Source organism: Jaminaea rosea (genome assembly GCF_003144245.1).
Source record: "Jaminaea rosea strain MCA 5214 unplaced genomic scaffold BDZ90scaffold_1, whole genome shotgun sequence".
Lineage (NCBI taxonomy): Eukaryota > Fungi > Basidiomycota > Exobasidiomycetes > Microstromatales > Jaminaea > Jaminaea rosea.
Window position 1 is genome coordinate 2,746,865 of NW_020289975.1, and position 25,869 is coordinate 2,772,733.

The window sequence follows — 25,869 nt, forward strand, 5'->3', positions numbered from 1 at the left end:
CTAGTACATCACCTGGACCTCGACAACATACTCCCGCATCCCTGAGACTACCTCTCCCTCTCTCGCCCTGTATCTCTGTCGGATCCTCCCGTTTGCAGCCCCGCTGCCAGCACCGCTCGCAGAGTCCTTTTGCGCGTCCGAGTACAACGGCAACCCATACTCATCAACCTCATCCAAGAACGAATCATGACCTCCCCTTACCTCCCCCTCTACGCCTTCGCGCGACTCGTACCCCTCAATGTCACCCAACAACAACCCCTCCCCTTCCGGATGATCAGGTCGCGAGTACGAGTAGTTGCGCTCACCTTGCGCATCACTTCCCCCGTATCGTGCACTGGCGGGCATAACGTTCCACCGACGTGCGTGCAGTCGACGAACGAGCGCGTGAGCGTGTGCAGGGCTGGCCAGACGGATGAGGAACATCGTCGTCTTGGTCGAGGCGTGGAAGGGGCTGCTGAACAGGTCCTTGACGTCACTGCCATTCGATGCAGCTTCCGCCGCTGCTGCGGCTCGTGCTTCACGGGCCTCCGTGGCACTGCTGGCCGCCCAGAGTTGAATTATCTGCTCTAGTTGCACGGGTGCCCAGGATCCTATGCGTTTATCCCACAAGCTGGTCCTGTTGCGCGGACCACCGGGTGCAGCCAAGGTGTAGCGGCGTCCAAATCGTCTTACGAGCAACTCTGGTCGGACACCTGGTGGCAAGCCTCGCAAAAGAACGACGGAGCCTGATCCGCCGCTTGAGGTGCCCCATCCACTTGCCCTGTCATTGGTCGTACTGTGCGAAGAAGCTGCCGAGCTTCTCGCCACAATCGCCCTAACAAAGTCGGTCACGCTGCCATGCGCTTGTGGGTTGTACGCCTTACTCGAGCACGCAACTAGGTTGCTCCCCAGCAGCGTACCAGCACCGTCTGCGTGATATTTCAATGCAGACAGCTCATGACCCGCGTAGAGTCGGCCGTTCAAGTGGTGGAGTATAGTGGGAAGGTGGCGCTCGTGCAGAAGGCGAAGGAGGAACCGGTCTGTGCCGCGGAGAGAGGTGGGTCGATACACCGGGAGGACGTCGCTGATGAAGCGGGAGAGACCTACGGAGGAGGAGGGCGAACCGCCAGCGCTAGCGGTACTGGAAGTCGAGTCGAGGACGCGGACCACGTCCGCTGGTGTGGCTGTGGGTGGCATGCCTTTGATGCAGATCCAGTGCTGCTCGCCTTCTAGGGCGTCGCTGGGCGTCCACGGTGGGGGACGCTTGTTTTTGCGGGGGCGGTCAGATGTAGCGTGAGCCGCAATGTCTCGCGGAGGACGGATCGATCGATCTGTGGAGTTGCTGGCCTCTGACTCTCTCGGCGATGACCATGACGACGTAGGGGGCGTCGGTGATGGCGCAACATCGCTATAGCTGCGCGAAGGTAAGCGAGATGGACCTGGTGCACTGCATTGGGGCAACGGTCTGTGTGTCAGATGGCCACTTTGCGGGCGAGGCTGCCTTAGTAGGCAGGCAGGCAAGGAGGTAAGTAGCGGAGGGAAGCCAAAATGTTGGTAGCCTGAGCTAGGACTCGCTCCCTTGGTGTCGACGTTGTCTCTTGCCCTGCTTGTTACTCGTCGCTCCATCCCCTTGAACCCGCCGCAAGCCCTCGGCTGCCATTCTGAGCAGCTCAGGCATAGGCGTATCAAGCGCCGGCCGATGGATATGCGCAACAAGCAGAGAGCTATCCGCGCGAGTGAGGCCTCGATGGAGCGGGCTCTCGTCTTGATCTCCTTCATCGCGCTGCAAGCACCACTTTAAGGCCCAGAAGACTCTCCGCGCGGCTCTCTGTCTCAGCACGGCGTCGTTGCTGATACTCTTTTTGGACTTGATGGCCATGATCGCCACACTTTTCCCGTCTGCTCCGGGAATGAAATCGCGTAGCTTGGAGGTGGTGTGGGTCTCCTTTGTGACTTGTCGAGGCAGGAAGGATGGGAAGAGCCGTTGGGTGAACTTGGTGTAGTGTCGTCGCTCAAGACGAAAGGCAGGACACTGGTATATGCCAGACCCGGGGTAGAGCTTGGAAGGGGACTCGTTGCCCGTGTGGAAGTGGGTTACGTGGATGCGGTCCGAGGGGAGACGGGATGGCTGAGACAGGTCTCCTGTGCTTATGGAATGGGAGCTGGAGCTGCGACGAGGGTTGAGGCGGGCGATCAGCATACTCTTCCAGTGACTCGATGGCATGTCATCCAGCTGCAGGTATCTTGTCGTTGAGCTGCTCACCTTCTTATCCTTTCCAGCTCGGCATGACCTGCTTGACTGCCTGCCTGCCTGCCTGCTTACAAGGACCGGATCAACACTCACCTACTAGAAGAGGCGGCCGAGGTTGGTGCCAGTGATGTGGTTGCGGCCGAACGACTTGCCCTTGCCACTACCGTCCTGATCATCCTCATCGGTGTGAGATGAATTGATTGTGGTGGAGCGGAAGGAAGCGCACAGGCTGCGAGGCTGCGAGGTCCTCAGCCAAAATGTCTGCCTCGGCTCATTCGCCGCTGCCCTCGTCTCCGCCTTCCGTCGTCGATCCGTGCGGGCCATCAGTTCAACTCAACTCTTCTCGACCTCACCACTCCATCCCACTCAGACGAAGGCAACGATGGATCTCGATGAGGCAGGCCCTTCATCACGGCCCGCGGGCGTTAGTCTGGATGAGCTCGGTGAGCATTTACAGCCCGCCAACACCATCCTTGTGTCTGGACATCCGCTAACGTCCGAATTGCGCACATACAGCCACGTCCTCGCATGATCCGTCCCAGTCCCGCAGCCACGCCGCCCTCCTTCGAGTCTTCGAAGACCGAAAAGTCTCCCGCTCCCTCGCAGTACCCACGGCTGACCACGCTGTCCGTCAAAAGCTGCGTGACCTGGGCGAGCCTCAGACCTGTTTCGCAGAGGCTAACGTCGATCGCAGAGAGAGGTTGAGGGATGTGCTTGTCAAGGAGAGGCAGAGGAGGATTGAGGCTGGTGACGTCGAGGGGGAAGAAGATGTAAGAAGCGAAGGAAGTGACGGAGAAGAGGAAGAGCAGGATGAAGAGTTCTTCACCGAGGGGACAGATGAGCTGCTCGAGGCGAGAAGGGATATCGCATGGTATTCTCTTGCGAGAGCCAAGAAGAGAATACACAGGCAGAGGTGCGAGGCCAAGGTGCCACTTGAGGAGTTGGTGGGGCTGAGAAACAGGACGTATGAGCCCTTCAAGGTGAGACACAAACCTCTCGTTGCACTCGCGTCCATCCACTCACTGCTTGCCTACCTCTGCTCGCCCGCAGCACTTCACCTCTCTCGGCTCTCAACCAGCCTCGGACCGTCCGATCTCACAGGTCCGGTTTTCCCCGTGCACCGGCTCTTTACTCGCAACAGCCTCCTGGTCAGGTCAACTCAAGCTCTGGTCAGTCCCTTCCTGCTCCCCTCATCCTCACCGCGATTATCGGGGTGGCCACACGGACAAGATTGGTGGGCTTGCATGGCATCCTCAAGCCACACAGGGACAGAGCGCTGCGAGTGTGAATCTGGCTACAGGTGGGGCAGAGGGGAACGTCTGTCTTTGGTCACTCGACAAAGACACGCCCGTCGCCACGCTCAAAGGCCATGAAGCAAGAGTAGCGCGCGTGGCCTTTCATCCTTCAGGCAACTATGCCGCCTCGGCCTCCTTCGACGGGACGTGGCGTCTCTGGTCTCTCAACTCACCCTCGCCCTCCTCGATTCTCATGCAAGAAGGACACTCCCGCGAAGTCTACACCGTTGACTTCCACCCCGACGGCTCCCTGCTCGGCTCAGGCGGGCTCGACGCACTTGGTCGACTCTGGGACCTCAGGACAGGGAGAGCGGCCATGGTGTTAGACGGGCACGCTAGAGAGGTGCTTGCGCTCGATTTCCATCCTATGAGTGGACATCATGTCGTGACCGCGAGCGGGGACGATACAGTCAAGGTGTGGGATATGAGGGCACTCAAGAGTATCTATACCATTCCCGCGCATACGAGCTCGGTGGCCGACGTAAGGTTCTTCAGGGGCGGCAGCGCTGTAGGAGGAGCGAAAGTCAATGGAGCAGGCAAGGAAGAAGACATGGATACCAGTCATGACGTTGCAGACTCCTCATCTCAGCCGCAGCTCTCCGCTTCGGGCCTGTACCTCTGCACAGCAGGGTACGACGGCCTTGTCAAGGTATGGTCGTCCGACGACTGGCAGCTCCTGCGGACGCTGAGCGGGGACAATGGCAAGGTCATGAGCGTGGATGCGTCGCCGACAGGAGAGCATTTGGCATCGGGCGAGTGGGGAAGGACATTCAAGCTTTGGGGCGCGTTGTGAGGGGGGGGAGGGGGAGAAAGCAAAGAGCTCAATGTCATCCGTTGCACGCGTAGTCTCCAAACTTTAGGCGTGCGTCTACGTCTCTTTGATTGAGGACGAAAGAGAAAGATTATCTACTGCATGTCTAGAGAGGCTCTCAAGTTGCGCCTTTACTTCTGAACCTCGCCTGCCGAGTAGCCAGCGGGGGGTGTCGCAGATCCAAAGTCGTCGTGAAGCTTAATCAGCAGCTTCATAGCGTTCCTCGCATGTTGTCTCGCCGGGTCTTCCCATGGCCTCATCCCCTCGGTCTCGCCCTGGTCCTCTTTGCCCTCGAAGGGATACGGCAGCAGCTTCTGCAAGTACTCGTACGCAACCAGCGTCGCACCAAATTGCGGACTACTCCTCAGCACTCTCGCCAAGCTTCCCTTGAAGAGTGCTCGGGGCCCCTCCTCCGCCAGGATACGCGTGAATGCATTTACGATGCCCGTGTACGCCTGCTGACCCTTGCGTGCTTCAACCTGCAGACGAGTCTTGATGACGTCTGCTGGCGTGGTGAGGAAGGCAGCAGGCATGCCCGCCATGGCTGCGGAGGCGAGGAGCTCGCCGAAGCCCAGCTTCTTGGGCGCACTGCCCTTGCCAGCTGTGGGGGAGCCCTCGCCGAAGAAGTCCTTCTTGAGGTGGGCATACCCGGGGAAGTAGATGGCAGAGAAGGGCACATCGCGAAGCAAGCAAGCAGAAGCACCCTTGTAGAGACCGATGAGGCCCAGCTGCCTAACGTGGTGCATGGCCCCTCGCGCAACTCGGTCTGCCCCCTCGCTCTTTGCGAGCTCTCCTGCCACTTGCAGACGAATCTTGACAATCTCTAGCGGGTTGGTGAAGACGACTTGGCATCCTCCTGCTGAACCACCAGCTACGAGCTCCCAAGGGAGCGAGATCCCGCCCGTTGCAGAGTCCTTGGGCGCCTTTGCCCTCACCAAATCATTGACAGTCAGCTTGATAGCCTTTTCTGGCGCCACGCCGATCAATTGCGGACCGAGACCGCCATAGAAGCCCAGGAAACCCTCGTTGCGGAAGACCTTCTTGACGCAGTCGAGCGAATTCTTGTAGAGCTGTGGCTCGCCTACAACGGAGGAGCGTTGATTCTGCATGCGCGTCTTCACCAGATCGATGGGGTAGACAAGCGTGGCGCCTACCGAGCCAGCAACACCACCGAGACCGAAGTTCCAGAAGGACTTGGCGGCATCCTGCAGCAAGCTCTTGGGCGCAACCTTGAGCTGCTCCTTTGCCTGGTCAAGCTTGGCAGCGGGATCGTCCGGTTTTGATGTTGATGCCTGCGCTTGCTGCTGAGCCTGTGCTGCTGCTGCGGCCGCTTCCGGATGAGGATCCAAGTCGTCGCTGATGAAGAGCTCGTGGCAGATTAACGTCTCATCCTCTGACTTGCCGCGGACGACCGAGGTGCGGTAGGAGAGCATGCCGGGGGAGGAGAGGGTGACTTCACGGCGGAAGGCTTCGAGGTGTGACTGGAAGGCAGGGTCTGCTTGCGGGCGAGAAAAGATCTGGGGCATGCGGTATGAGTCAGGGGGCAGGCGGGTGTGAGCTCAATACTCCGACGGCAGTGGTAGCATACAGGCAGCTCAAGCTCGGGCGCGCTCACCTTGGCAGAGACGTTGAAACGCCCCTCTCCGGGCAAATGTGGAATCACGTAGACCTTGCCATTGCTGCCCTCGATGGTCTTTTGCTGATCTCGCGGCTGGCCATCTTGTGGCGGCCCAGCTTCGCATTGGAGGGAGGGCCTGAACGGCAGAAGGAACGACATGGCGGCGGCGGCGGCGAGAAAGGAGCGTCTGATTGGAAGGGAGACAAGGAGTCTATGCAATCAGGTGATTTGAAGTTGTACTCGATGAGTGGTGGTTGCTGCCGGGTCGTCCTGCGGACTATTTGCTGTCTCGGTGTGGGGAAGATTGAGATTGTCACTTTGGAAGGAGTGACATTCGACATGGATTCACTCACACAGTTCGCCGCTCGCTCGACTCTCGACTCGACTCGCCCGTCCGAAGCATCGGCAATTCAACTTCACAGGCACCCACCCCCGACCACGCTCGCAGGAAGGGTTCACAGTTCAGCCTCAGCCCGTTGAGCGCCCAGCGCCCAGCGAGCGCCCTTCAGCCCACACAAACGGGCAGATCCGGCGGGCAGGCGGGCGGGCGCGCGGTGTGGGCGAGGAGCGCTCTCTCACTTGAAACGCACTGGAGTCCGAGATGGCAAAGTGGGATACGACTTGGAGCGTGATATTGACCAAGAGCTGAGGCTAGAGCTAAAAATACAGATATGAACATAGTGGGTATCGCGATTCGCACTTCAGCATCTAGAAGGGCATCTACTGCGGCGGCGTCACATCGCCGGCCATGGCCCTCGCCGTAGTCTCGTCGGTGCGCTTGGCGTTGGCTCCAACGGCCTGGCGGTCAGGAAAGATAGGAGGGATAGAGGGAGGAGTAGCGTCAGTGAAGAGCTCCAGCAACGCTCAAGACTGTATGATGTATCCCGGAATCCCCCCTCCCTCGCCTTCTTCTTCGCCTAGCTAGGATCAGACAGTACCAATATAAAATCGTCGGCACATCCTTGTTCAGGACTAGGCCAGGGATAACTAATCTCTCTCGCACCGTAGTGACGAGGAGACGACATCATTCAAAGCGAACGCGGCTCCACCACCTTTTCCCCTTGACTTCGGACGTCCGTTGGCTCACTCTGCGTACTCACGTGGTAGAGGACGATGAGGATCATCGTGAGGGAGCCCAGCCAGTTGGCGAGAGCGGAAAGTTGGACGTCGGTGATCATGCTGCGAGAGAGAGGGCGATGACGAGATGGTCAGCGGTCATGTCAAAGCAGACGCAGGGGTGACACCAAGCAAGCTCCCTTGTCTTCCTCTCTGCTCGCCCACCAGCACGCTGCTCAGTGCTGCCTCCAGCCGCTCCTACATCTCAATCAGAAGCCGACGTTTTCCTTCAAAGCTATCACCTCGCTTGACCGACCAGCGATTTTGTACACTTGCCAGCCGGCTGCAACCTCGAGAGGAAGCATGACGAGGGAAGCCATTCGGTCCGCCTGTCGGTGGGTTTCATCCCGTCGAGATGGAGAACGGGCGGGGCAAGCAAGAGCCAAATGCGATGGATGGTGACGAGGGCAAGACCACAGATTGGAGGGTCTTGCGGATACTCACATCGTGGATCGTCGAGTCTTGAGCTCAGCGGATGAGGGTTGCGAATGCTGGGGTGTCGTCTAAACGAAGCGGCGAAGACGAGTGCGGACGAAGGTCAGCATTTCGTGCTCCTCCTTCTTCGTGGTATCTCGGGCGCATGCTAGGGCTCAGACAAGGCTGAAACTTGGATAAAAGAAAGGTCTCGCCACTGAGAAGGCTGAGTAATTCTAGAGCTTGGTTCTTATGGGAATCATCACAGAGACGGGACGCGCTGCGATGCTGATGGGAGCATCGCAGCTGCCTTGAGGGGTGCACTTGTCGAGGACTTACCTTTTCGTGGGTGAAGCTTGTTGCGAAGCTTGTGGAAACGCAAGCTGTCGTGCAAAGCGTCGTTTCTACAGATCGATCACTTGGGCCTGCCCAGAATGAAGGTACTTTGGTGACGGGAGGCAAATGAAGAAGAGGAAGATCGTCGACGCGCCGCCGTCTGTCCGTCCATCTTGACTTCCAGCACGGCGTGGGCGCGCGGAGCCGGGCGCCAGTCGACGTCGACGTCTCGGACTAGGAAGCGACGGCGGCGTCGACCACTGTCCCCACATCCTCATTGATCATCAACATCATCGTCATCGTCCGTCGAGATGGCAGCCATCTTTGGTCCCCTTCGCGGCACTTATAGGTACCTCGTGAGTACTCGACGCCAGATGGGCTCGCTTGAGGACGATACAAGGGCACGGCAGCTGGCTTCGTCGCGAGGAGGCTGCCTGTATGCTCCTCCCCTCACCACTCGACGCTTGCCTTCTCAATCTTGGCCTGGACGGCAGGTCGCTGACTCTCCTTCTTTCCCCTCTTCGCCCCTCTGCAGCAACGCTGCGCTCACGAGCAGCCGGTCATCTTCTACTCTCTGGCCATTGGATGGATTGGACCCGTAGCAGTCATCACGGTCCCCTCGTTCAGAAAGAACTACCTTGGCTGGGTCCCCCCGGAGGCCGTGCCTACTACTTACCCTCGTGAGTGGGCGTGGGCGCACAGGGAAGGGCCGTGATGAGAAGGCGAAAGCTCACGTAATAATCTCGCCCTCTTCGCCCCTCGACAGTCCCGCAAAGAAAAAGAGAGGAGGTGACGGGATACGATGACGAGTAGAGGACCGAGCTGAGCGGAGCAGAGATGGACGAGGGAGCAAGGCACATGGCTAGGCATGCTCACTGAGCACGGCAGAGTAGGATCGAAGATCAGGGTAGATACCGGTGTCGCCCGCCTCGCTGTAGAGCGCCCAGGATGGTCAATACAGACACGAGATTGCAAGCATCCTCGAGGAGCAGCCGTTGTTACGGTCCTTTCACGGCTGTTGCAGCCGACTCGTTGCGGCAAAGAAGCCTATCCTGATTACGGGAAAGCTCGAATAGCTTACAGCTCGCCCTGCCGCTTCACACATCACGCGCCTTCCCCCTTCCCATATAATCCCCTCAACTCTAATCCAAGCTGCACCCTCCTCTTCCCCTCGATCCACCGCATAGCCTCCTGGTACGTCTGCGGAGAGACTCTCCTCTTCCTTTCGCCCGCTCCCAGATCAAAAGAGAAGTCAAAGGTATTCGTCTTCTTCCTCTCCCCCGTCTCAACGTCGATCGTCTCCACCAGCACTGAGATAGCCGCGACCGTCCTCTCTTCCTGGCCCGCAGCAAGTGTGGTGGTCGTTGTTGTGTAGTCGATCTGCGATGTCATGCAGAGGATGGCACCAATGGGCACGGGCGAGTGGAAGGAGAGGGCGTCCAATGCGAGGAAGTTGACGGGTGCGTGCGCAAAAGTAGCCCCAACCATCCAGGCTAGCTCGTAGGCTTGACGCATGATGAAGCCGCCGAAGAGGCCTGCAACGTTAGAGCGAGATGGAGGTTAGCTGGGAGCGTTTGCGGGAATGTGTCGTGCCCACGTACGCTTGTGAATGTTAGCGCTCTGCGGATGGATATGCTGGGTAGAAGTCAATCTTGTCTTACCCGCCGGCACGACTTCGACGTCCTGCTTTACGTCCCTACCTGTGAATGCCCCGCTCCCCTTGACCTGCTCCTCTAGTACCCTCTGATCCTCCAACCATCTTCCATGCAACTCTCCCGCCTCACCTTGACTAGGCGGTACCCGTTGCAAGCTCGTCTCCACCTCACTCCTCTTCCTGTCCTTGTGCGACCGTCCAAACTCAAAGAGTTGGCGCTCATCGTCCTCCACTACTTCGAGCGGAGGGATACGTTGGCTACGCTTCGTGACGCCATTCATGGCCACCATGGTGAAACGGCCGGACATGACCGTCTTAGCCGCTGTCCCCGGTGCTGCATCGTGGGCAGGCAGCTCGTCGATCACAACTAGCACTTCCATGCTCGAGGAACCCACGTAGATCGGCAGGCCTGACAGCCGGTAGTCTCTGTCCACTCTCAAGTGTTCCGTCCCCACCAAATCCAGCCTGTCCACAGCAGCCGTCACCAGGAAAATGGGCACGGCCTCATCGCCGCTTGAGGGCCTGCCACCGAGGACATGCTTGTAGGAGATATCCCCCGCGAGGGAGTCGAGGGCCTCGAAGACCTTGCCTAGCCTGATCTTCCCCGAGGTAGCGATGTACTCCTCCAACAGGGAAGAGGACGAGCTGAATGGGAGTAGCAGCTCGATATACGAGGAATGCATACGCTTCGGCCGAGACATCAAGGTGGTCAGGCGCTCCGATGCAGCTTGGGCATCCGGGGTAGGCGCGGCCGATCCTGAGGAGGAGGAGGAGGAGGAGGAAAGCGGTTGCGAGGAGGCAGCGGCTTGCCTTTCGAGATACTCGAGCCATGTTTGATTGCTCATGCGAGTCGGCAGACGACCTCGGATGCCAGGATGACGCTGCTTTACTTGGGAGAGGAGGACGCGCAGTCGTTTGACTGTGGCTGCTTCGAGTTGAGAGAAATCGGAGGGCGTGCCGGAGTCTGAGCTGCTCGTATTTGGATGCCGCCTTGCTATTGATGCTGAGAAGTGACGACATGAGCTGCTTGCTAATGTCTGCCTTGCTCCCCTGAGCCACGATGATGACGCTTGATAGCCACTTTTGAGCTTCAGAGGACGCATGACAGGCTCTTGTTTCGCCGATGCTTGTTTGTGGGGAAGAGATGCAGAGGAGGAAGCATCGCCCGTCCGTGCGAGCGAAACAGACGGGGAAGGTGGTTGGACGAGAGCAGACCAACACCTCGGCAGACGAGGCGGGCGTGGGACCGTCGATTAGTGTGCAAAGAGATCAAGCTTGGCTCGCTTTCGTCATGACCATCACTGTATAATCGATTGACAATAGGAGCATTTCGTCGCCTCATCTCACATCACAATAGAGTCCTCTCGCCCTCCATCCCTCCCACCCGGCCATCCCACCACCACCGGGTCCTGCGTCAGACGGCAGGAGCGTCCATCTCTGTCTCACCCCAGCAGACGCTACTGTCCATCCAATCAAGAGCAAGCTCGTCGTCAACAACGGGCTACGCGGGTGGACTACAGCAAGACAGACTCCTGCAGAGAGACCTCCGAGAAGAGTCCGGACCGCGAAGTCTGTCGACAGGGTGGGGAGGGGAAGCGAGGCGAACTGAGGGAACACGAGGAGAGAAGAGGGAAGGAGGTCCCCAAGCACCGAAGGCTGCGGAGCAAGTATGTCGGCGCGGTCTTGTCGGTGATGGTGCCGAGATGAATTGTCGACGCCTGAGCGTGGCAGCTTGCTCTCCCAGAGAAGCACGATAAGGAGCAAGAGGAGCGTGGAGAGCGAGGAGAGGAGAAGGGCAGTTGAGATGAGCTGTGGACGGTAGAGGTCGAGAAGCTCGACGCCCGGAGGAGGATGATCCAATGGACCAGCGCTGTGGCAACTATCGGAGTCGGAAGAAGATGAAGAGGCGATGGAGAATGCATCGTCGTCTTCCGCTGCCTTGTCGTCATCATCTCGTCGGATTTGCGCGAGGCCATGCTCATGCTGAGCAGTATGCTGATGTTCTCCCACAGCCGCAGTGTTCTGCCTTCTTCTTCTCATCCGCTGCCACCCGACCCAAACAGCCGACCCAGCAGTGACGGTAGCGTGAAAAGCGAGCAGCTCAGCCATCGTCGCCAACCACACCATCAGGTAGCCCTGCACCATCACCTGCGTCGCGTCCGATGTCGCCGTGACGGAGCTTGTAGACTCGACCACGGCGGCCGCTGCTGTCGCGAGGGCGGAAGCGGCCAGGCCTGATGGGGATGGTCGTGGCCGAAGAGACCAGGGCCAGCTTGACAGCCTAGTAGAGGTCGACAGTCGTGGAGTCCGCAAATACCCGCCCGCCATACGAAGGAGAGAAGGCAACGTCCACCAGGGTGACGAGCCTGCAGCAGCTTTGAAGGCGCCCGCTCCATCTGCCATGGGATAAGCGCACAGATAGAACCATCTCAGATAGGCATCCACCAGGCTGAGGGCGATGAACCGCTTGATGACCGTCTTCCAGCTTGACCAGTCGTCATCGCTCTCGTCGGATTGCAATTCTTCGTCCTCCCCTCGTGCTGGGCTGATTGCGAACCCCTCCCTGCTCGGATGTCCAGGCGGAGGTAGGAGAAAAGGCACATTGTACAGAAAGTGACGGTACGCCCTCGGCTTGACTAGGATGACGTCCATCCAGCTGATCCCATGGGAACCCCAGGCTTTTCCGTCCGCCGCTCCCTGATCCTCCTTCTCTCTACCTCGTATCGGTGGTGGTCGTCTCCACTCCTCGTCGGCATACGAGTCAACAACTCTCCCGCATCTGGGATTGCCGCAGCGCACCAGTACAACGAGCGAGGGCGTGTACCGGCGGTAAAGTGTAGAAGCGGGGGAGGAGCAGTGGATGCAGATCGGGTAGCGCGACCTAGGTGGGCGATGAAGCAAGGTCATGGTAGCTTCTGATGGTGATCGGTGAGGCGAGGCCATTGGTTGAGGTTCGGTGAAATCGAGTGATTGAGTAGACGGGGAGGAAGAGGGGTATCGATGCGCACGTTGTTGTGCAGCGTTGATTGTTGGGGAAGAGTCAAATGAAGGACGAGTTGAGCAAGATGCCGAGTGTGTCGAGCGCGTCGAGCGCGGTGGGCCATTGATTGGGGCAGACGTCGAGGGCGAGAGCGAGGCGAGGGGTGCAGTACAGGTGACCGGTGGCGGATGCGCGATGACATGCGGCGGGTACGTAGGGGCAACGTCCTGGAGTCAATCCCAGACCAACTGACCCTGCCCATTGACCGAAGCCTTCGCATCGAGCCCACCTCTCTTGGCGCTTCCGTTGCCAGCTCCATTGGGCTTGCCCTTGGGGGATCCACTGGCCCTCTTCGCCTCCTCGGCTCGAATACGCTCCATCTGTACCTGGCGACGATGGGCCTCCATCTTGGCCACCCGAGCCTGCTCTTCGGCAGCGCGAGCCTCCTTGGCCGCATTGTTGCGCGCAGCATTCTGTCGTTGGCGCTTCGTCTGTTCAGCGGCGGCTGCGGCTGCTGAGGCCGACTTTCTGGCCGGCGAGGGCGATGATGCGGCGCCGCCGATGGAGATGGAGTGACTTGCCGAGGAGGACTTGGGTGCCTTCGTTGAAGCGGAGGGGAGGACAGCGAACGGATTCTTGGAGGCGAACGAGGACGACGAGGCAGTAGAAGGGGCAGCGCCTACACAGAGAAAGGAAGAGCAGGGTCAGACTCACACAGCCGCCGCTTTGTCGCATTCGTTGGTAACTTACCTGACTGGTTGACCACGTTCTTTGCAGCGCCCCTGCCGCTGACGCTCTGCCAGACCTCCTCCTCTTGAGGCTCTGCATCCTCATAGTCATCCATAGTGACGGTACCTCGAGGGACGGCAGAATTGTCAAGATTGGTCGCCGAGGCTTCCGATGAAGCTGCGTCCAGGTCGTCTTTGCCGGCGGCTACCTTGCTGTACGTGACGGACGATGTACGAGGGGGAACGGCCGCATCTTCAGCAGGCGCGACAGCAGGCACGTCAGCAGCCCCCTTGACCTCTTGAGGAGCTGCAGGTACAGGTGTGGGCGCAATCACTTCATTGACTGCCTCCTTTGCCGACGCCACGATATCAGAGGAGTGCGCCTGTTGCTGCTGCTTCTTGACCTTCTTCTTCTTCGACTTTGCCTTGCTCGAGTTGGACGCAGACGTGGCCGCTCCTGGCGCTTCAGGCGTCAGCTGCGACGCCTTGCCATCGCTACTGGTCTGTTTGCTCGATGTCGCCTTGAACCTGGGCAGTACAAGCGACGCAGCGATGCCTGCTGCCGCGAGGAGAAAGATGGCCTGCGACAGGTTGATGCCCATCTTGACGTCGTACGGTGCGGTGATGTCAAGCTGTGTCGAACGCTGTTCGCCGACTGTGGTATGCGCAAGCAAAAGCGAAGAAAGGGCTGGTAGTGAGGAGGTGATGGAGAGGAAACAAAGACGTGGAAGGGTAGGAACGAAGGAAGCTAATCGACAACGCGATCCATCCCACTTAGGGTTGGCCTTGGCGCAGCGACAGCCAGACGAGCGCCCTCTCTCATCCGCGGGCCCAGTCAACCAGTCGCGGCACGAAAGAGAGCTCATAGAGCTCCACACGCGGCGAGGTGCGGCGGCGTCGAAAGGCTCATCAGCTCGGCTCTCTCTCATCTCTGTGCCGAACAACGGAGTACGACGGAGACAACGCCGATGGTCGGCAAGGATTGAGGGGTTGCTGCCAGATCCGCTACGGCTGCTCAAGATGAGCATCTTCCCTTTCGCAACATTCGAGTATCCGATCGGCAGGATTGAGCGGGCCTCAGCAGAGCCGCAGAGTAGGGTTGCCAGCCAGCAGATTGTAGACGAATAGTCGTCAGCAACTCGCTGGAGGTCAGCAACCTCGCCTTGATCAGCTCATCCCGCGCCTCACGTTTTTCAGACGGAGCCCAAGATGACGGACTCCACTGCACACCCGTATCCTCAGCCACCTTCCAGTATGGTCAACGAACGCTCTCCGCTCCTCGACGCTCGTCGTCAATCCGCACTCTCCCAGGACGCAGATGGGATTGAGGACCTGCATTTACCCCAACGTCGCCACCTGGACCCTCATCTTCCAGCCAGCCGGCACTCCGATTCACGTCGCTACTCAACAGTAAGCAGCACATTCGACATAGAAGAGGACCAACCTAGGGTGCGGCCACGCTCCTCTTCCCGACTGCTCAGGGAGACCGTCTCCTCCGCGCGCCTATCCATTGTCTCCGCCACCACTCAGCTAGCCCAGCAAGAGACTCTAGGTCTCTCGCTCCTTCTCCTCGCCGCCTTCTTCTCCTCCTCTATGGCACTCACCTACACCCTCCTCTCACACCTCACTGCGGCTTCGCAACATCCAGTCACAGCCCTGCAAGTCATCTTCGCTCGTATGGGCATGACATACTTGGCTTGTCTAGCTGCGCTGCACATCAAGGGGGACCCACACCCCTTCCTCGGCCCTAGAGGGGTACGGAAGCTACTTTGTGCTCGCGGAGTCGTCGGCTTCGGTGGCATCTTCGGCTTCCTCAGTTCGTTGCGCTACTTGCCGCTCTCAGACGCCCAGGTCATCAACCTGGGCTTGATCCCTATTGGGACTGGCTTGTTCTGCTCCTGGTTCCTTGGGGAAAACTTTGCTCGCCGCGAGTTAGGAGCGGGTATTGCGAGCTTAATTGGGGTAGCATTGATTGCAAGGCCAAAGGCCATCTTCGGGACTGTGGGGGGAGGGGGAGACGTGGCGGTTGGGGTCCCGGGAGAGGAGGCTTTCAGCCTTTCCACTGGTGCGGGCGGCAAGCAAGGCGAAGATGAAGGGCAGCGCCTCTTCGCTACCTGCCTCGCACTCGTGGGCGTAGTAGGAGGAGCAGGGGCGTTCACCATCATTCGCGCCATCGGCACGAGAGCCTCCCCGCTCCACTCCGTCTCCTTCTTCGCCCTATATTCCACGCTTGTCAGCCCAATCCTGGCATGGATACAAGGGGAGACGTGGGTTCTCCCGGGCGGTGATCCAGCGGACCCCAAGGGCCTTCGCACCCAGGCAGCCATCCTCCTTGGCCTGACGACAGGCTTCGGTCTATGTGCTCAGCTCCTCTTGACGAAGGGGCTGCAGATGTGCAAGGGTGGAAAGGCGACGACTACCGCGTACACGCAGGCTATCTGGAGCTGCTTGTTTCAGCTGGTGTTCCTGCATGAGCCAGTGAGTACGGGTGAGGGGCAACAAAGCCCGAAGAGTGCGATGCTGACAAGCGAACGCCTTATCCTCGCCACAGATTGCTCCGCTTTCTGCCATCGGCTGCACCGTCATCCTCACTGCGGCGCTCATCGTCGCCATATATCGATGACCCTCGAGCTGCAAGGTGTGCGTATATGTACATTGGATTGCGGGTGTAGATTACATTGCATTGTCCGCCTCTCGTCCCTTCCCTACTATCCCAATGATACCCTCTTCACTATTTGGCCCTTCATTGTTGCGCATCAGATTCTCTTGGCTACCTCAATCGCCCCTTTACATCCCGCCTGAATCACCGCGCTCAAGAGGGCGTGCGCCGGAGCCTGCTGCGCATCGTGTTCGACAGCGGTGTCCAGGTGCTCCAACTCGTCATCCCTGAACTCCTCTAAGAGGCCACGCAACGTCTCAATAGACTTGAGAGCCTCTGCAGTAGCCGCGTCGTTGACCGGCGCCGACGCGGTAGCAGAGCTAGCTGCCGCAGCGGACTCTGGCAGGTCCTCTTTTACCTCCGGCTTGAATGAAGCAAGCACTTCGTCGATGTGCCGGATCTGGTCGTCGTAATGCTCCCCAATGACAGTCTCTACCGCCTCTGTACAAGCCATAGCCGCCTCCCGACCCATGGCTGCTGTGACTCCTCCCAACAGACTGCCCAAAGCCCCCCACACCGGATTGAGCGCACTAGGTCTGACCCTATGCTGGCGCAACAGCATCTCGGCGACCTTGAGATGCTTCTTCTCTGACTCCCACATCTCTAGCGTCAGATCCTTCGCCGTAGCATCGTTGCGCAGCGGGGAAGAGAATATGTAGGCTTGCGCCGCGTAGATTGTATTGGCTGCTATTTCCCCTGAATGATCCACGCGCAGAAGTGATGCAAGGGTGGCTCGATGGTGCGCTGGTAGGGAGGGAGTCGTGGACGTGGCGGCTGTTGGGTGAAGTGGGGGGGAAGTGTAGATTGACGAGGCGAGAGATTGCGCTTCGGCGGTGGCGGTGGCTGAGGAGGAGGAGGAGGTGAAGGCGCGGCTGAGGACAGCTTGTGGTCGAGGAGTGGTGGTAGCGACGAGGCTGCGCTTGAGTGCGCGAGTGGACGACTCGGCGAAGGCTGATCGTATCATTGCTGCGAATTGATGGTGGTGATGGTCTTGGAGTAAATGGCGCTGCTGCAAGCCTTGATCAAGTCTGGCTGATCAAAGCCACTTGCGAGGCCGCCGGTCCGCCGTGCCTGCCTCCATCCCGTCGCCCGCCCGCTGCTTAGTCATCCGACCCGCGCCTCCATTTTCGACATCAGCATCGGCGACCTTCGCATCGTCCCAACCATCACCTCACAACATCGACTCGCAGCCAATCATGGACAACATCTCATCAGCTTTTGCGTCACTCAAGGGCGGCTCGCCGCAGGAGAAGAAGGAGACGATCAAGCGTCAGGTCTCGGCGGAGATTGCCATGGCTAACGTGAGTGTTGTCGACCACGAAACGCCTTGCCGAGCTCGTCTGCGATGATGGCGACGTCGATGGCGCAGTGATGGACGACGACAGACATGTGCAAGGGGCTGATGAGCTGACACATACTTCTCCTCCATCCGACAGGCTCAAGAGCTCATCACAAAGTCGACTGAGAAGTGCTATGCCAAGTGCGTGCCATACCCTGGTTCGTCCCTCTCGTCCAAGGAGGAGACTGTGAGTACTGCGCCCGCCATCACCTTGGGCCTTCATCTGCTTCCAACTCAGCTGCTGACATTCTGTCTCATTTTTAATTCGTTGCGTCTGTCCACTCGCGCTCACAGTGCTTGGACCGATGCCTGCAGCGCTACTTCGAAGCCTTCAACATCGTGTCTCAGTCCTACGTGAGGAGGGTCGCCGCTGAGAGGAATACGGGAGCTACCCTGGACACTCTTTGAGCAGGAGAAGACAAAGAGTAGACGATGGGACTGCATACGGGTAGCGCCTTGTATAGTAGACGGTGGCACGCAGCAGCCAACACATTTCACTCCTCAGATCCAGCAAAGAGCGTGCAGTGAGGGTGACGTTCGATGGCATTGAAGGCGTGGCTACAGAATCCTACTGAGCACACCATCGAGCGTTCCTCGCCCGCCAGGCCCGCCTTGCTCGCTGCTGTTCCCCCTAGCATCATCGTCCTGCCCTCTCTTCCTCTTCTTTTCGCCGTCCGCCTGCTCCCTGACATCGCGCAGCACTGGCTTGCGCTGCTTGAAGGTGCGCATGCGCTGCTCGTCTTGATGCTTGGTGGCGGCGGCAGCGGTCGACGAGGCCGAGACGCTGCTCTCCTTGTCACCTCTTGTCTTTGATGATGCCGCTCCCGCTCCTGTCTTGCCCTTCTCCTCTTCCCTCTGTCTCTTCCTCTCCTCCTTATTCCGGGCCACCCTAGCCCTCTCTACCTTCCTCAAATAGTCCTGCTGCTCTACCTTACTCTGGCTGAGCTCCGTTCTAAGCCTGGACGCATGCGCTGCCCTCTCGTGCGCCATCTGCTCGCTCAACATGTGCCACTTGAAGCCTGGGAGGTACTTCATGGTCCAGACATCGTCTTGCCATCTGCGTGCATTCTTGTTCGCCTTTCGGGAGGAGGATGAGACAAATCCTATCGGTTGGGCATTGAGGGAGGAAGCGATCAACTTGGCAGTAGATTTGGAGAGAAACTCGACCCATCCCTCGGTGAAGCGGCGGGCTGCGGGAGCGAAGGCGAGCCAAGATGATCAGCTCGTCGCACCTATTGCTCTTACCTTCCTGAGTTGCCGCACTCACTCTTTTTCCTCTTCTGTTGACCTCCCTGCTCTCTCTCGCGCTGCTTGCCCACACCGTCTTGAAGGAAGATCCTCTCCACCTCTCCAAAGCCCGAAAGCAGGTGTCGGACCTTAGGTGGTGTCATTCCCGGTGGGATGCGCGAGATGTAGATAATACCGCGCTTACGCTGTTTGCGGTCGAACGCAGCGAGCTCTTTGGGTGTGAGAGAGGAAGGGAGCGGAGGAGCATCGCTAGAATGCAGAGGGTGAGAATTGCCATCTTCGAGAGCGTCTACATCGTCGTCGTCTTCGTCGTCCTCCTGGAGCTCTACCTCATCGTTGTCCTCTTCTGCGCTCTCTTCGCCACTCGAAGACGAGGTAGCTTTTGATGGCCCAGCCTCTGCCTCTTGCGAGGTCCAATGCGAGGTATCGAAGCGCGGGTCCTGTGTCGTGGCCGGCATCTTGGTGACTGGGTATGTGTGGATGGTTGAGGATGGCCATCCAGCCTCGCAGCCAAAATCTCACCTCGGCCTCAGTCCGCCCTCTCCGCTTCGACTGGGCGCTCGAGCTCAAATCTTGCGCGCACACGACCGGCTGGCCGCCCGCTCTCAGAGAAGCTCGGTCTACTTCTTCTTTCCCTCCTTGCCCCAACACACAACACACCAATTTAGCACTCATCAATCACGCCTTCGGGCTCTTGCGCCATGGGTCGCCCAACCTTCTACGACGAAATCGAGCTAGAGGACATGTCCTACGACGAAGTCAAGGACCTTTTCCACTACCCGTGCCCCTGTGGCGATCGATTCGAGATCACGCGGGCGCAGCTCAAAGAGGCAGAGGATGTTGCGCGATGTCCCAGCTGCAGCTTGATTATTCGCGTCGTCTTTGATCCTGTGAGTATCGTCAAAGAGGCGAGGGGCAGGGCAGGGAAGGGCAGGGCAGAGGGGCCAGGGATCCAAAGGACGAATACAGTTTCATTTGCACGTCAGGCGTAGTGTCCTCCTTGAGAGGATGCAATGCCGAGACCTTGAACCAAAAAGCTTTTCATCTTTCCACTGATGGATCAGGAGAAGAGGGGAAGGATCGATGACGCCAATGAGAGTCGCAGAGAGCTCGAGCTGATCATCGGCGCTTTCCTCACCCGCTCTTCGCAGCTCGACTTTGAGGAAGATGATGATGTCGCCCCGTCGACGGCCATCGATACCACTGGAGCGCCTCAAGTCAGCGTTGCCGCTTGAAGGCCCAGGATCATAGTCGCTTCTAGGAGCACCATCAATACCACTGCCCAAGCTGCAACCGGCCGCCGTCTGCCGTTAAGCGGCCTGCTTGCTCTTCGGCGTCGCACCACGCGGCAGCCTTGGCGCTCTACTTCGAGATGACACATCTTACAAGGTACGGTCAACACTACCGGCACCGTACCAGCAAGCCAGCGCTGTCGGCCATCGGACGCTTTAGGCTAGCTCGCAAGCTGGCAAGACCAGCGGCTCGCACTGGCATACCTCAATAGCACCCTCAGTTCTGGGGAAGAAAATTTTGCATTGCAGTCACTCTGACTCCATCAATCGGCGCGCTGCCCGCTTCAGACGCTGCTGGACAATCGCCTGGCCTGATGAACGGCCAGGAAGCTCGCAAAGCTCCAGCTGAGCTCCCTCGCTCCCCTCATCCAACCAGAGTAGCGATCAATCTGCTCGCTCATCTTGCCCTTCCTCTGCTCAGCAAAGCGCGCCGCATTCGTAAGGTACACTTCGGCCATCTCGCGCATGCCGCGCATGATGCTCTCCCACTCGTGGCTGCCGCGATGGTACGTAGCTCCTGCGCGGGCGTGGCCTGCATCGAGGAAGTTGCTGAAGAAGGACAGGGTGGCAGGGGTGAGGGTGATGGGGAGGGAAGTGCGTGCGTGGTGAGCTAGGGTGAGATAGAGGACGTTTGAGACGGCAAAGGTTGTCAGGAACCAAGGGTTGCCAATGCCTGAGTGCGCGGGGAGGGGCGAGAAGGTTAGCGAATGACGCCTGTCCTGCTGCGGTCTCAATTGAATCTCACTCTGTCCTACGCCATCGTAGACGTCCTCTGGGTAGCGACCACAAAGCACTCCATCCCTGACCGGATCCCTTCCCCTATTGACAGGGTAGACCTTAGCGAAGACCTGGACATTTCGCCACAGGGTGGCCAGGCAGCGCTCTCCCCAAGGTTCCCACGTATCGTCTGCCTTGAGTCCGACATCTCCATCCCACCCGTGCGTAAAGCCAAGCAGAACAGCGCAATCGGCTTGTGTTGGCTTGTGCTGCCCGCTCACCCTGTTCAGTGTGGGAAGGACGTGCGGCGATGCGAGAACTATGTCGCCGATAGAGGACAGGTGACGCTCGTCGTGCCAATCGATGTTGCTTCCCTCATCTGGCCCGCCTTCGAGGTTGAGCTTCCCTTGTGCGTTCCAGAACTTCTCCAGCCTGTTGGTGATTGCAGCTGCAGCTTCGTCCCATCTTTTGGCTGCTACCTCATCCAATGTCTCTGTGCGGCGTGCCAGGGCAGCTCCCTCCAGCAGAGCACGGCGTTGTGTCATCAAGACGTGGAAGTGTCCTCCGCCGGCTCCAGCGTCAGCGCAGACCTCCTCCCACAGTTCGAACGTCTTGCTCTGCCACTCTCTGCAAATGTAGTCGAGATCATCCCTGATCAACAAGCGTCGCTTGCCCTGCGCCTCTGGATCCTTGACTCCATTGGCGGCCCAAAGCTGCTGCGTGACAAAAGTCCTGGAAGCATCGCTGATCGAGCGCGTGTCCAGTACGTGCGCCATGTACCTCGCAGCGGTGATGGATCGCAAAGCGGGGCCATCGTTTTGTGGTCGGCCCCACGAGCCAGTGAAGGGGGAGCCGTCGACGTTGAATTTCGGCTCGCCAATACCACCCGTCTGGAACGTGCCAGATGGGTTGTCTGTGTGTTGGAGCTGAAGAGACATGATGAGGAAGCTGGGCGAGGGCAGCGGCGGCGGCGAGGAATGAAGGTCAGTACGAGCTGTCCACCATCCTCGTCTGTGCGCTGCCTTGCCCGAAATCACTCCTTGATACGACGTTCGATGGCCGATGCATCGTACTGGCCTAGACCTTTGCCCTCCTCAGCCTGCTTCAGGGCCTCAACCAAGCTCCTCACGCACAGCCCGGAGTCGCGGGGCCACTGGAACCAGTAGTTGTTGCTATCCCCATCGCCCTCCTTGCTCGGGCTCGCGACCATGCACCCTGGCGCAGTTCCCAGAGCATTCCTACCGTCGGGGCCAAAAGCTGCGAGCAGATGGTCTAGGGCAGTCGCATCCTCGGAGATGGACGTCGACGAGGTGAAGAGCTGCTTAGCTTGCTTGCGCGTACGCGTAGGCGGGCCGAGAGCCTTGTAGGCTGCCAGGCCTGAGAAGACGGCAGAACCAGTCGCACCGGCGAGGATGAGCCAGTGGGATAGGGGAAGGTCCTTCAGAGAGCGTTGTGGAGCGGACATGCTGGTGATGTGGATCAGGGAAGTCAAGGAGTGGGGCCCAACCTCTAGTCACGAACGAAAAAGGCCAGCAGCAGCCTCGACTTAGACCCTGAAGTGGAGTTGAGCTTGAGCCACGTGGTTAGAGATCCAACACCGCGTCTTGAGGGGCATGCTAGTGTAGGCCTGTCATAGATAGGTTGCATTCAGATGAGCCTGTGCCGAAGATATTGCTCGCTGCTTTGCCCACGCTATGTTGTTGAAGCTGATTGAAGGGCCTGGCTCCTTTGTGTGCTGAAGGTCCTGGGCATCGACGTCGCTCACCACGCCCACTGGCGCGGGCGACGCGTCGACAAATTGGTCTCTGTCGCTCGCTCTCCGTCGCTGCATCTCGCTCTCCCCTCACTTGCTTGCCTTGCCCTCCGATCTTCTCGTCCCAATTGATGCTGGTCAGGACGACGTGGCGACCCGCAACAACATCGTCCATCTTCCGTCCTCTTCGCCACTCGTTGCCGCTAGTCACTTCTCTGAGACCACTCACCATGGGCAAGCAGTCGACGCTCGGGTGAGTAGCAGCACGCGGACTGTGCAGCATCATTAGAGGTACCATCACTGACCTCGGCATACCTCACGCCTACGCACGCGCTCGCAGCAACTTTGTCGACTATCCACCAGGCGCAGCCAAGCCTCCTCCTCAGCAAGGCGACCTTAAGACGATGTTCAAGAAGAACAAGTCGACGGCCAGCACCAGCGCCTCTCCCGCAGACGAATCCGCTGCAAGCTCGTCCAAGAGCGTCAAGGACGAGGCAGCACAGGTCGATGACGACGTCGCTATGAAAGACGCAAGCAGCAGCAGTCGCGCAGCCTCGTCTTCATCGTCTGCACCTCGCAAGCGCAGCAGAATACAGATTTCGGACAGCGAGGAGGAGGAGGACGTCAAGCCTGTCGTCAAGAAGGAGCAAAAGATCAATGGCAGCGCAAAGGCGGCGGGGGCTTCCTCGTCCAAGTCGAGTGGCAATGCAAAGGCCAGCAGTAGCAACAGCGCTGTCAAGAAAGAAAAGCAAGACGCACCGGCGCTTACCAGCGAGGCATCTCCTGAAGCCGAGGATGAGGGTAGCGACACAGCGTCATCGGAAGGAGAGGAAGAGGAGGAGGACAAGGCTGAGGACCCCAAGGCGCACGTCAAGGTGGCCGCCATGTTCATGAAAGCGAGTGAGCGCAAAGCTGCAGCGGCGGGAGCTAGTTCCTCCAACAAGAGCGACGCAAAGTGGCAGAAAGGTGAGAACAAGCCGCGAACGAGATGTCGTGTGAGCCAGCAGAACTGATAGCAATTCCTCAACGCCGCGCTTGCAGGAAAACCGATACCCTACGCAGCCTTGGCCGATGTCTTCTCGCAAATCGACAAGACCACAAAGCGACTGGAGATCCAAGACATCCTGAGCACCTTTCTCGTCACAGCCATCGAGCACGCCTCCACGCCCGAAGAGGTGACACAAGCCATCTACCTCTGCATCAACCGCCTGTGCCCTGACTACCTGGGCCTTGAGCTCGGTCTCGGAGAGAGCCTCATCATCAAGGCCATCGCGCAGAGCACGGGCCGTGGCGTAGACAAGATTAAGAAGGACCTCGAGGAGCTTGGCGACCTGGGCAGAGTCGCTATGGCCTCGCGGGCTAAGCAGCCTACCATGTTCCAATCCAGCGCCCTCACTGTCCCTGGCGTATTCAAGACTCTCAAGGAGATTGCGACGACGTCTGGCAACAAGTCTCAGGACAAGAAGATTGGCCTCATCATGAAGCTCCTCTCAGCATGCAAGGGCGAGGAGACCAAATGGATTATCAGGAGCATCGAGGGCAAATTGCGCATCGGTCTGGCCGAGAAGACGGTCATGATCGCCTTGGCGCGTAGTGCCGTCTTCACGCGCTTCAAGACGAAGAACATCGACACGCTGAGCGATGAACTCAAGATGGCAGAGGAGCAGTGCAAGGCTGCCTTCAGTGAGATGCCGAATTACGACATTCTTGTCCCTGCCTTGATCAAGGACGGGCCTGAAGGCCTGCGCAAGACTTGCCACCTTACGCCCGGTATCCCGCTCAAGCCTATGCTGGCTCGGCCTACGAAGGCTATCACGGAGGTGCTGGATCGTTTCGAGGACAGGTCGTTCACCTGCGAATACAAGTACGATGGGGAGAGGGCGCAAATTCACTTCTACGTGCCTGGCGAGGCGAATGCGATTGAAGGAGAGCAGGCAGCCCCGACAAAAGAGATTGCAGGGAGCAGCAGCAGCAACGGCGCGTCGTCGTCGTCGTCACAGGGCAGGCTAGGAGTGTTCTCACGCAATTCGGAAGACATGTCAGTCAAGTACCCTGACCTCCTTGAGAGCATCGCCCGATGCCGCAAGCCGGAGACGAAGAGCTTCGTCATTGACGCCGAGGTGACGGCGTGGAAGGCTGCCGTAAAGAACGAGGCCGGCGAAGTCATCGATGCTGGAGGGCTTCAACCCTTCCAGCAGCTCAGCACCCGCAAGCGCAAGGACGTGCAAGCGGACAAAGTGACGGTCAAAGTCAAGCTCTTCGCCTTTGACATCCTCTACCTCAATGGCGAGCCCCTCCTCCAGTACGACCTCGCTACTCGTCGCGAGAAGTTGCGCTCCGCCTTCAACCCGAACGCGGACGAGTTCGACTATGCTACGTCGCAGGATTGTAACACCGTAGAGGAGATTGCTGCCTTCCTCGAGGCGTCGGTGCAGGACCGCTGCGAGGGCTTGATGGTCAAGATGCTCCAAGGCAAGGAATCCACCTACGAGCCGTCTCGTCGGTCCCAGAACTGGCTCAAGCTCAAGAAGGACTATCTCAGCGGGGCGGGCGATTCGCTCGATCTCGTTGTGCTGGGCGGGTACTATGGGAAGGGGAAGCGCACAAAGGTGTACGGAGCCTTCCTCCTCGGATGCTGGGACGTCGACTCGGAGTCTTACCAGACGGTCTGCAAGATCGGAACGGGCTTCACAGAGGCGAACCTGGAGGACTTTACGGCGCAGCTCAAGCCACTTGAGCTCACAGTGAAGAAGGGCTACTACGACGTCGGCGGAGCAACGCCGGATGTCTACTTTGAGCCCAAGGTCGTGTGGGAGGTCAGGGTGGCAGACTTGTCGCTCAGCCCGATCTACACGGCGGCCAAGGGAGCCATTGAGGCCAGAGGGATCTCATTGAGGTTTCCGCGCTTTATTAGGATTAGAGATGATAAGGATCCAGAGGACTCGACGGGGCCGGAACAGATTGCTGAGATGTATCGCAAGCAGGCTTCGGCGCAGCAGGGCAAGAAGGGGGGAGGAGGTGATGATGATTATTGGTAGATGCGAGGGGAGGCCCTCTCCCGTATGTCCATGCTTGTTCCTCGAGCGGCGAGCTAGTCGCCCGACTTAGTGGCTCAATTGCCATTCATTCGCCCATCCGCACCTTCGACCGCTACCACGTCCGCTCTTGCTTCTCGGCCGTGTAAAGAGAACCTCCGTTTCCGCCGCCGTGAACTCCTTCTCGCCTTCACTCCGCTCTTCGCGACCTCTAGGCCCACCTTGTGTCCTCAACGCCTCCTCGAATGAAATTGCGAATTCGCCTTCCTCAGTTCACTCGCGGATTACCTTGACGTGGCGTGCGCCCGTACGGCCATTTCTAGGACGTAGCGTGCAATGTACGCACGCCTAGGCGCCTGCACGCACCTCGCGCAGCTCTTTCGGGGATCTTGCGCGAAGATACGGCCGAGTAATGGAGGTGAGCCCAATCAATCAATCTATCTATGTCTGCTCACCTGCGTCCTCGGGCATCGATGATGGGACTGCTTGCAGTCTGCAATTCGGGGCAGGTATTGACAGGCGTAAGTGGTGCGGGACGACGGGTAACAGGTCTTTGCATTACGCCGCTTCTTGGTCGATCGAACCAAATCGGCCGGATAAAGTGTCAAGTGGGATTCAGCCGTAACTTCCTTCCGCTGAAAGGG

The 25,869-nt window shown here is 58.8% G+C and overlaps 14 protein-coding genes across 14 annotated transcripts; 6 read left to right on the top strand and 8 right to left on the bottom strand.

Annotated features, from left to right (window-relative positions):
• Positions 1-2,412, bottom strand: BDZ90DRAFT_277454 (hypothetical protein; the record flags this gene model as incomplete). The annotated part of the gene is made up of 3 exons (XM_025509008.1): positions 1-1,393; positions 1,776-2,147; positions 2,324-2,412. The coding sequence occupies 3 exons, from the start codon at positions 2,410-2,412 to the stop codon at positions 1-3; spliced, it is 1,854 nt and encodes a 617-aa protein (XP_025365658.1).
• Positions 2,413-2,556: 144 nt separating this feature from the next.
• BDZ90DRAFT_263752 (WD40 repeat-like protein) lies at positions 2,557-4,368 on the top strand. The gene is made up of 3 exons (XM_025508618.1): positions 2,557-2,673; positions 2,747-3,210; positions 3,281-4,368. Exons 1-3 carry the CDS (start codon positions 2,613-2,615, stop codon positions 4,316-4,318), a joined length of 1,563 nt encoding a protein of 520 aa, XP_025365659.1. The 5' UTR covers positions 2,557-2,612; the 3' UTR covers positions 4,319-4,368.
• A 65-nt stretch (positions 4,369-4,433) lies between these two features.
• On the bottom strand, positions 4,434-6,298 carry BDZ90DRAFT_230044 (mitochondrial carrier). The gene is made up of 2 exons (XM_025505319.1): positions 5,952-6,298; positions 4,434-5,853 (listed from the first exon to the last, which is right to left on the bottom strand). The coding sequence occupies exons 1-2, from the start codon at positions 6,111-6,113 to the stop codon at positions 4,468-4,470; spliced, it is 1,548 nt and encodes a 515-aa protein (XP_025365660.1). The 5' UTR covers positions 6,114-6,298; the 3' UTR covers positions 4,434-4,467.
• A 376-nt stretch (positions 6,299-6,674) lies between these two features.
• BDZ90DRAFT_258091 (hypothetical protein) lies at positions 6,675-7,132 on the bottom strand (the record flags this gene model as incomplete). Its single annotated transcript, XM_025508032.1, has 2 exons — positions 6,675-6,752; positions 7,055-7,132. 2 exons carry the CDS (start codon positions 7,130-7,132, stop codon positions 6,675-6,677), a joined length of 156 nt encoding a protein of 51 aa, XP_025365661.1.
• Positions 7,133-8,105: 973 nt separating this feature from the next.
• Positions 8,106-8,768, top strand: BDZ90DRAFT_277458 (hypothetical protein). The gene is made up of 3 exons (XM_025509009.1): positions 8,106-8,176; positions 8,356-8,500; positions 8,587-8,768. The coding sequence occupies exons 1-3, from the start codon at positions 8,132-8,134 to the stop codon at positions 8,631-8,633; spliced, it is 237 nt and encodes a 78-aa protein (XP_025365662.1). The 5' UTR covers positions 8,106-8,131; the 3' UTR covers positions 8,634-8,768.
• A 156-nt stretch (positions 8,769-8,924) lies between these two features.
• Positions 8,925-10,319, bottom strand: BDZ90DRAFT_215760 (Thioesterase/thiol ester dehydrase-isomerase; the record flags this gene model as incomplete). Its single annotated transcript, XM_025504247.1, has 2 exons — positions 8,925-9,355; positions 9,422-10,319. 2 exons carry the CDS (start codon positions 10,317-10,319, stop codon positions 8,925-8,927), a joined length of 1,329 nt encoding a protein of 442 aa, XP_025365663.1.
• A 425-nt stretch (positions 10,320-10,744) lies between these two features.
• BDZ90DRAFT_32238 (hypothetical protein) lies at positions 10,745-12,530 on the bottom strand. The gene has a single exon (XM_025509496.1). It carries the CDS (start codon positions 12,415-12,417, stop codon positions 10,813-10,815), a length of 1,605 nt encoding a protein of 534 aa, XP_025365664.1. The 5' UTR covers positions 12,418-12,530; the 3' UTR covers positions 10,745-10,812.
• A 1,563-nt stretch (positions 12,531-14,093) lies between these two features.
• On the top strand, positions 14,094-15,929 carry BDZ90DRAFT_230048 (hypothetical protein). Its single transcript, XM_025505320.1, has 2 exons — positions 14,094-15,660; positions 15,734-15,929. Exons 1-2 carry the CDS (start codon positions 14,392-14,394, stop codon positions 15,803-15,805), a joined length of 1,341 nt encoding a protein of 446 aa, XP_025365665.1. The 5' UTR covers positions 14,094-14,391; the 3' UTR covers positions 15,806-15,929.
• Positions 15,770-16,859, bottom strand: BDZ90DRAFT_230049 (COQ7-domain-containing protein). Its single transcript, XM_025505321.1, has one exon. The coding sequence runs from the start codon at positions 16,803-16,805 to the stop codon at positions 15,939-15,941; it is 867 nt and encodes a 288-aa protein (XP_025365666.1). The 5' UTR covers positions 16,806-16,859; the 3' UTR covers positions 15,770-15,938.
• A 165-nt stretch (positions 16,860-17,024) lies between these two features.
• On the top strand, positions 17,025-17,690 carry BDZ90DRAFT_230050 (hypothetical protein). The gene is made up of 3 exons (XM_025505322.1): positions 17,025-17,142; positions 17,278-17,367; positions 17,475-17,690. The coding sequence occupies exons 1-3, from the start codon at positions 17,038-17,040 to the stop codon at positions 17,586-17,588; spliced, it is 309 nt and encodes a 102-aa protein (XP_025365667.1). The 5' UTR covers positions 17,025-17,037; the 3' UTR covers positions 17,589-17,690.
• A 342-nt stretch (positions 17,691-18,032) lies between these two features.
• BDZ90DRAFT_205408 (hypothetical protein) lies at positions 18,033-18,625 on the bottom strand (the record flags this gene model as incomplete). Its single annotated transcript, XM_025503935.1, has 2 exons — positions 18,033-18,370; positions 18,469-18,625. Coding segments are annotated over 2 exons (495 nt in total), but the record flags the coding sequence as incomplete, so codon positions are not given.
• Positions 18,626-19,129: 504 nt separating this feature from the next.
• Positions 19,130-19,663, top strand: BDZ90DRAFT_258098 (zf-CSL-domain-containing protein; the record flags this gene model as incomplete). Its single annotated transcript, XM_025508033.1, has 2 exons — positions 19,130-19,318; positions 19,580-19,663. The coding sequence occupies 2 exons, from the start codon at positions 19,130-19,132 to the stop codon at positions 19,661-19,663; spliced, it is 273 nt and encodes a 90-aa protein (XP_025365669.1).
• A 267-nt stretch (positions 19,664-19,930) lies between these two features.
• Positions 19,931-21,592, bottom strand: BDZ90DRAFT_230052 (Six-hairpin glycosidase). Its single transcript, XM_025505323.1, has 2 exons — positions 20,466-21,592; positions 19,931-20,393 (listed from the first exon to the last, which is right to left on the bottom strand). Exons 1-2 carry the CDS (start codon positions 21,373-21,375, stop codon positions 20,005-20,007), a joined length of 1,299 nt encoding a protein of 432 aa, XP_025365670.1. The 5' UTR covers positions 21,376-21,592; the 3' UTR covers positions 19,931-20,004.
• An 828-nt stretch (positions 21,593-22,420) lies between these two features.
• BDZ90DRAFT_225630 (ATP-dependent DNA ligase) lies at positions 22,421-25,228 on the top strand (the record flags this gene model as incomplete). Its single annotated transcript, XM_025504677.1, has 3 exons — positions 22,421-22,443; positions 22,531-23,156; positions 23,232-25,228. 3 exons carry the CDS (start codon positions 22,421-22,423, stop codon positions 25,226-25,228), a joined length of 2,646 nt encoding a protein of 881 aa, XP_025365671.1.
• Between the last annotated feature and the right edge of the window lie 641 nt (positions 25,229-25,869).

Excerpts from the sequence above, each read along its gene's own strand:
- BDZ90DRAFT_230048 (XM_025505320.1), top strand. The coding sequence starts at position 14,392 with ATGACGGACTCCACTGCACACCCGTATCCTCAGCCACCTTCCAGTATG. Across the intron at positions 15,661-15,733 it reads TGGTGTTCCTGCATGAGCCA|ATTGCTCCGCTTTCTGCCAT; the intron begins GTGAGTACGGGT and ends TCCTCGCCACAG.
- BDZ90DRAFT_230052 (XM_025505323.1), bottom strand. The coding sequence starts at position 21,375 with ATGTCTCTTCAGCTCCAACACACAGACAACCCATCTGGCACGTTCCAG. Across the intron at positions 20,394-20,465 it reads CTACGATGGCGTAGGACAGA|GCATTGGCAACCCTTGGTTC; the intron begins GTGAGATTCAAT and ends CCGCGCACTCAG.
- BDZ90DRAFT_230049 (XM_025505321.1), bottom strand. The coding sequence starts at position 16,805 with ATGATACGATCAGCCTTCGCCGAGTCGTCCACTCGCGCACTCAAGCGC.
- BDZ90DRAFT_263752 (XM_025508618.1), top strand. The coding sequence starts at position 2,613 with ATGGATCTCGATGAGGCAGGCCCTTCATCACGGCCCGCGGGCGTTAGT. Across the intron at positions 2,674-2,746 it reads CGTTAGTCTGGATGAGCTCG|CCACGTCCTCGCATGATCCG; the intron begins GTGAGCATTTAC and ends GCGCACATACAG. Across the intron at positions 3,211-3,280 it reads GGACGTATGAGCCCTTCAAG|CACTTCACCTCTCTCGGCTC; the intron begins GTGAGACACAAA and ends GCTCGCCCGCAG.
- BDZ90DRAFT_277458 (XM_025509009.1), top strand. The coding sequence starts at position 8,132 with ATGGCAGCCATCTTTGGTCCCCTTCGCGGCACTTATAGGTACCTC. Across the intron at positions 8,177-8,355 it reads GCGGCACTTATAGGTACCTC|CAACGCTGCGCTCACGAGCA; the intron begins GTGAGTACTCGA and ends GCCCCTCTGCAG. Across the intron at positions 8,501-8,586 it reads CGTGCCTACTACTTACCCTC|TCCCGCAAAGAAAAAGAGAG; the intron begins GTGAGTGGGCGT and ends GCCCCTCGACAG.
- BDZ90DRAFT_230044 (XM_025505319.1), bottom strand. The coding sequence starts at position 6,113 with ATGTCGTTCCTTCTGCCGTTCAGGCCCTCCCTCCAATGCGAAGCTGGG. Across the intron at positions 5,854-5,951 it reads GTTTCAACGTCTCTGCCAAG|ATCTTTTCTCGCCCGCAAGC; the intron begins GTGAGCGCGCCC and ends CGCATGCCCCAG.
- BDZ90DRAFT_230050 (XM_025505322.1), top strand. The coding sequence starts at position 17,038 with ATGGACAACATCTCATCAGCTTTTGCGTCACTCAAGGGCGGCTCGCCG. Across the intron at positions 17,143-17,277 it reads CGGAGATTGCCATGGCTAAC|GCTCAAGAGCTCATCACAAA; the intron begins GTGAGTGTTGTC and ends TCCATCCGACAG. Across the intron at positions 17,368-17,474 it reads TCTCGTCCAAGGAGGAGACT|TGCTTGGACCGATGCCTGCA; the intron begins GTGAGTACTGCG and ends TCGCGCTCACAG.
- BDZ90DRAFT_32238 (XM_025509496.1), bottom strand. The coding sequence starts at position 12,417 with ATGGCCTCGCCTCACCGATCACCATCAGAAGCTACCATGACCTTGCTT.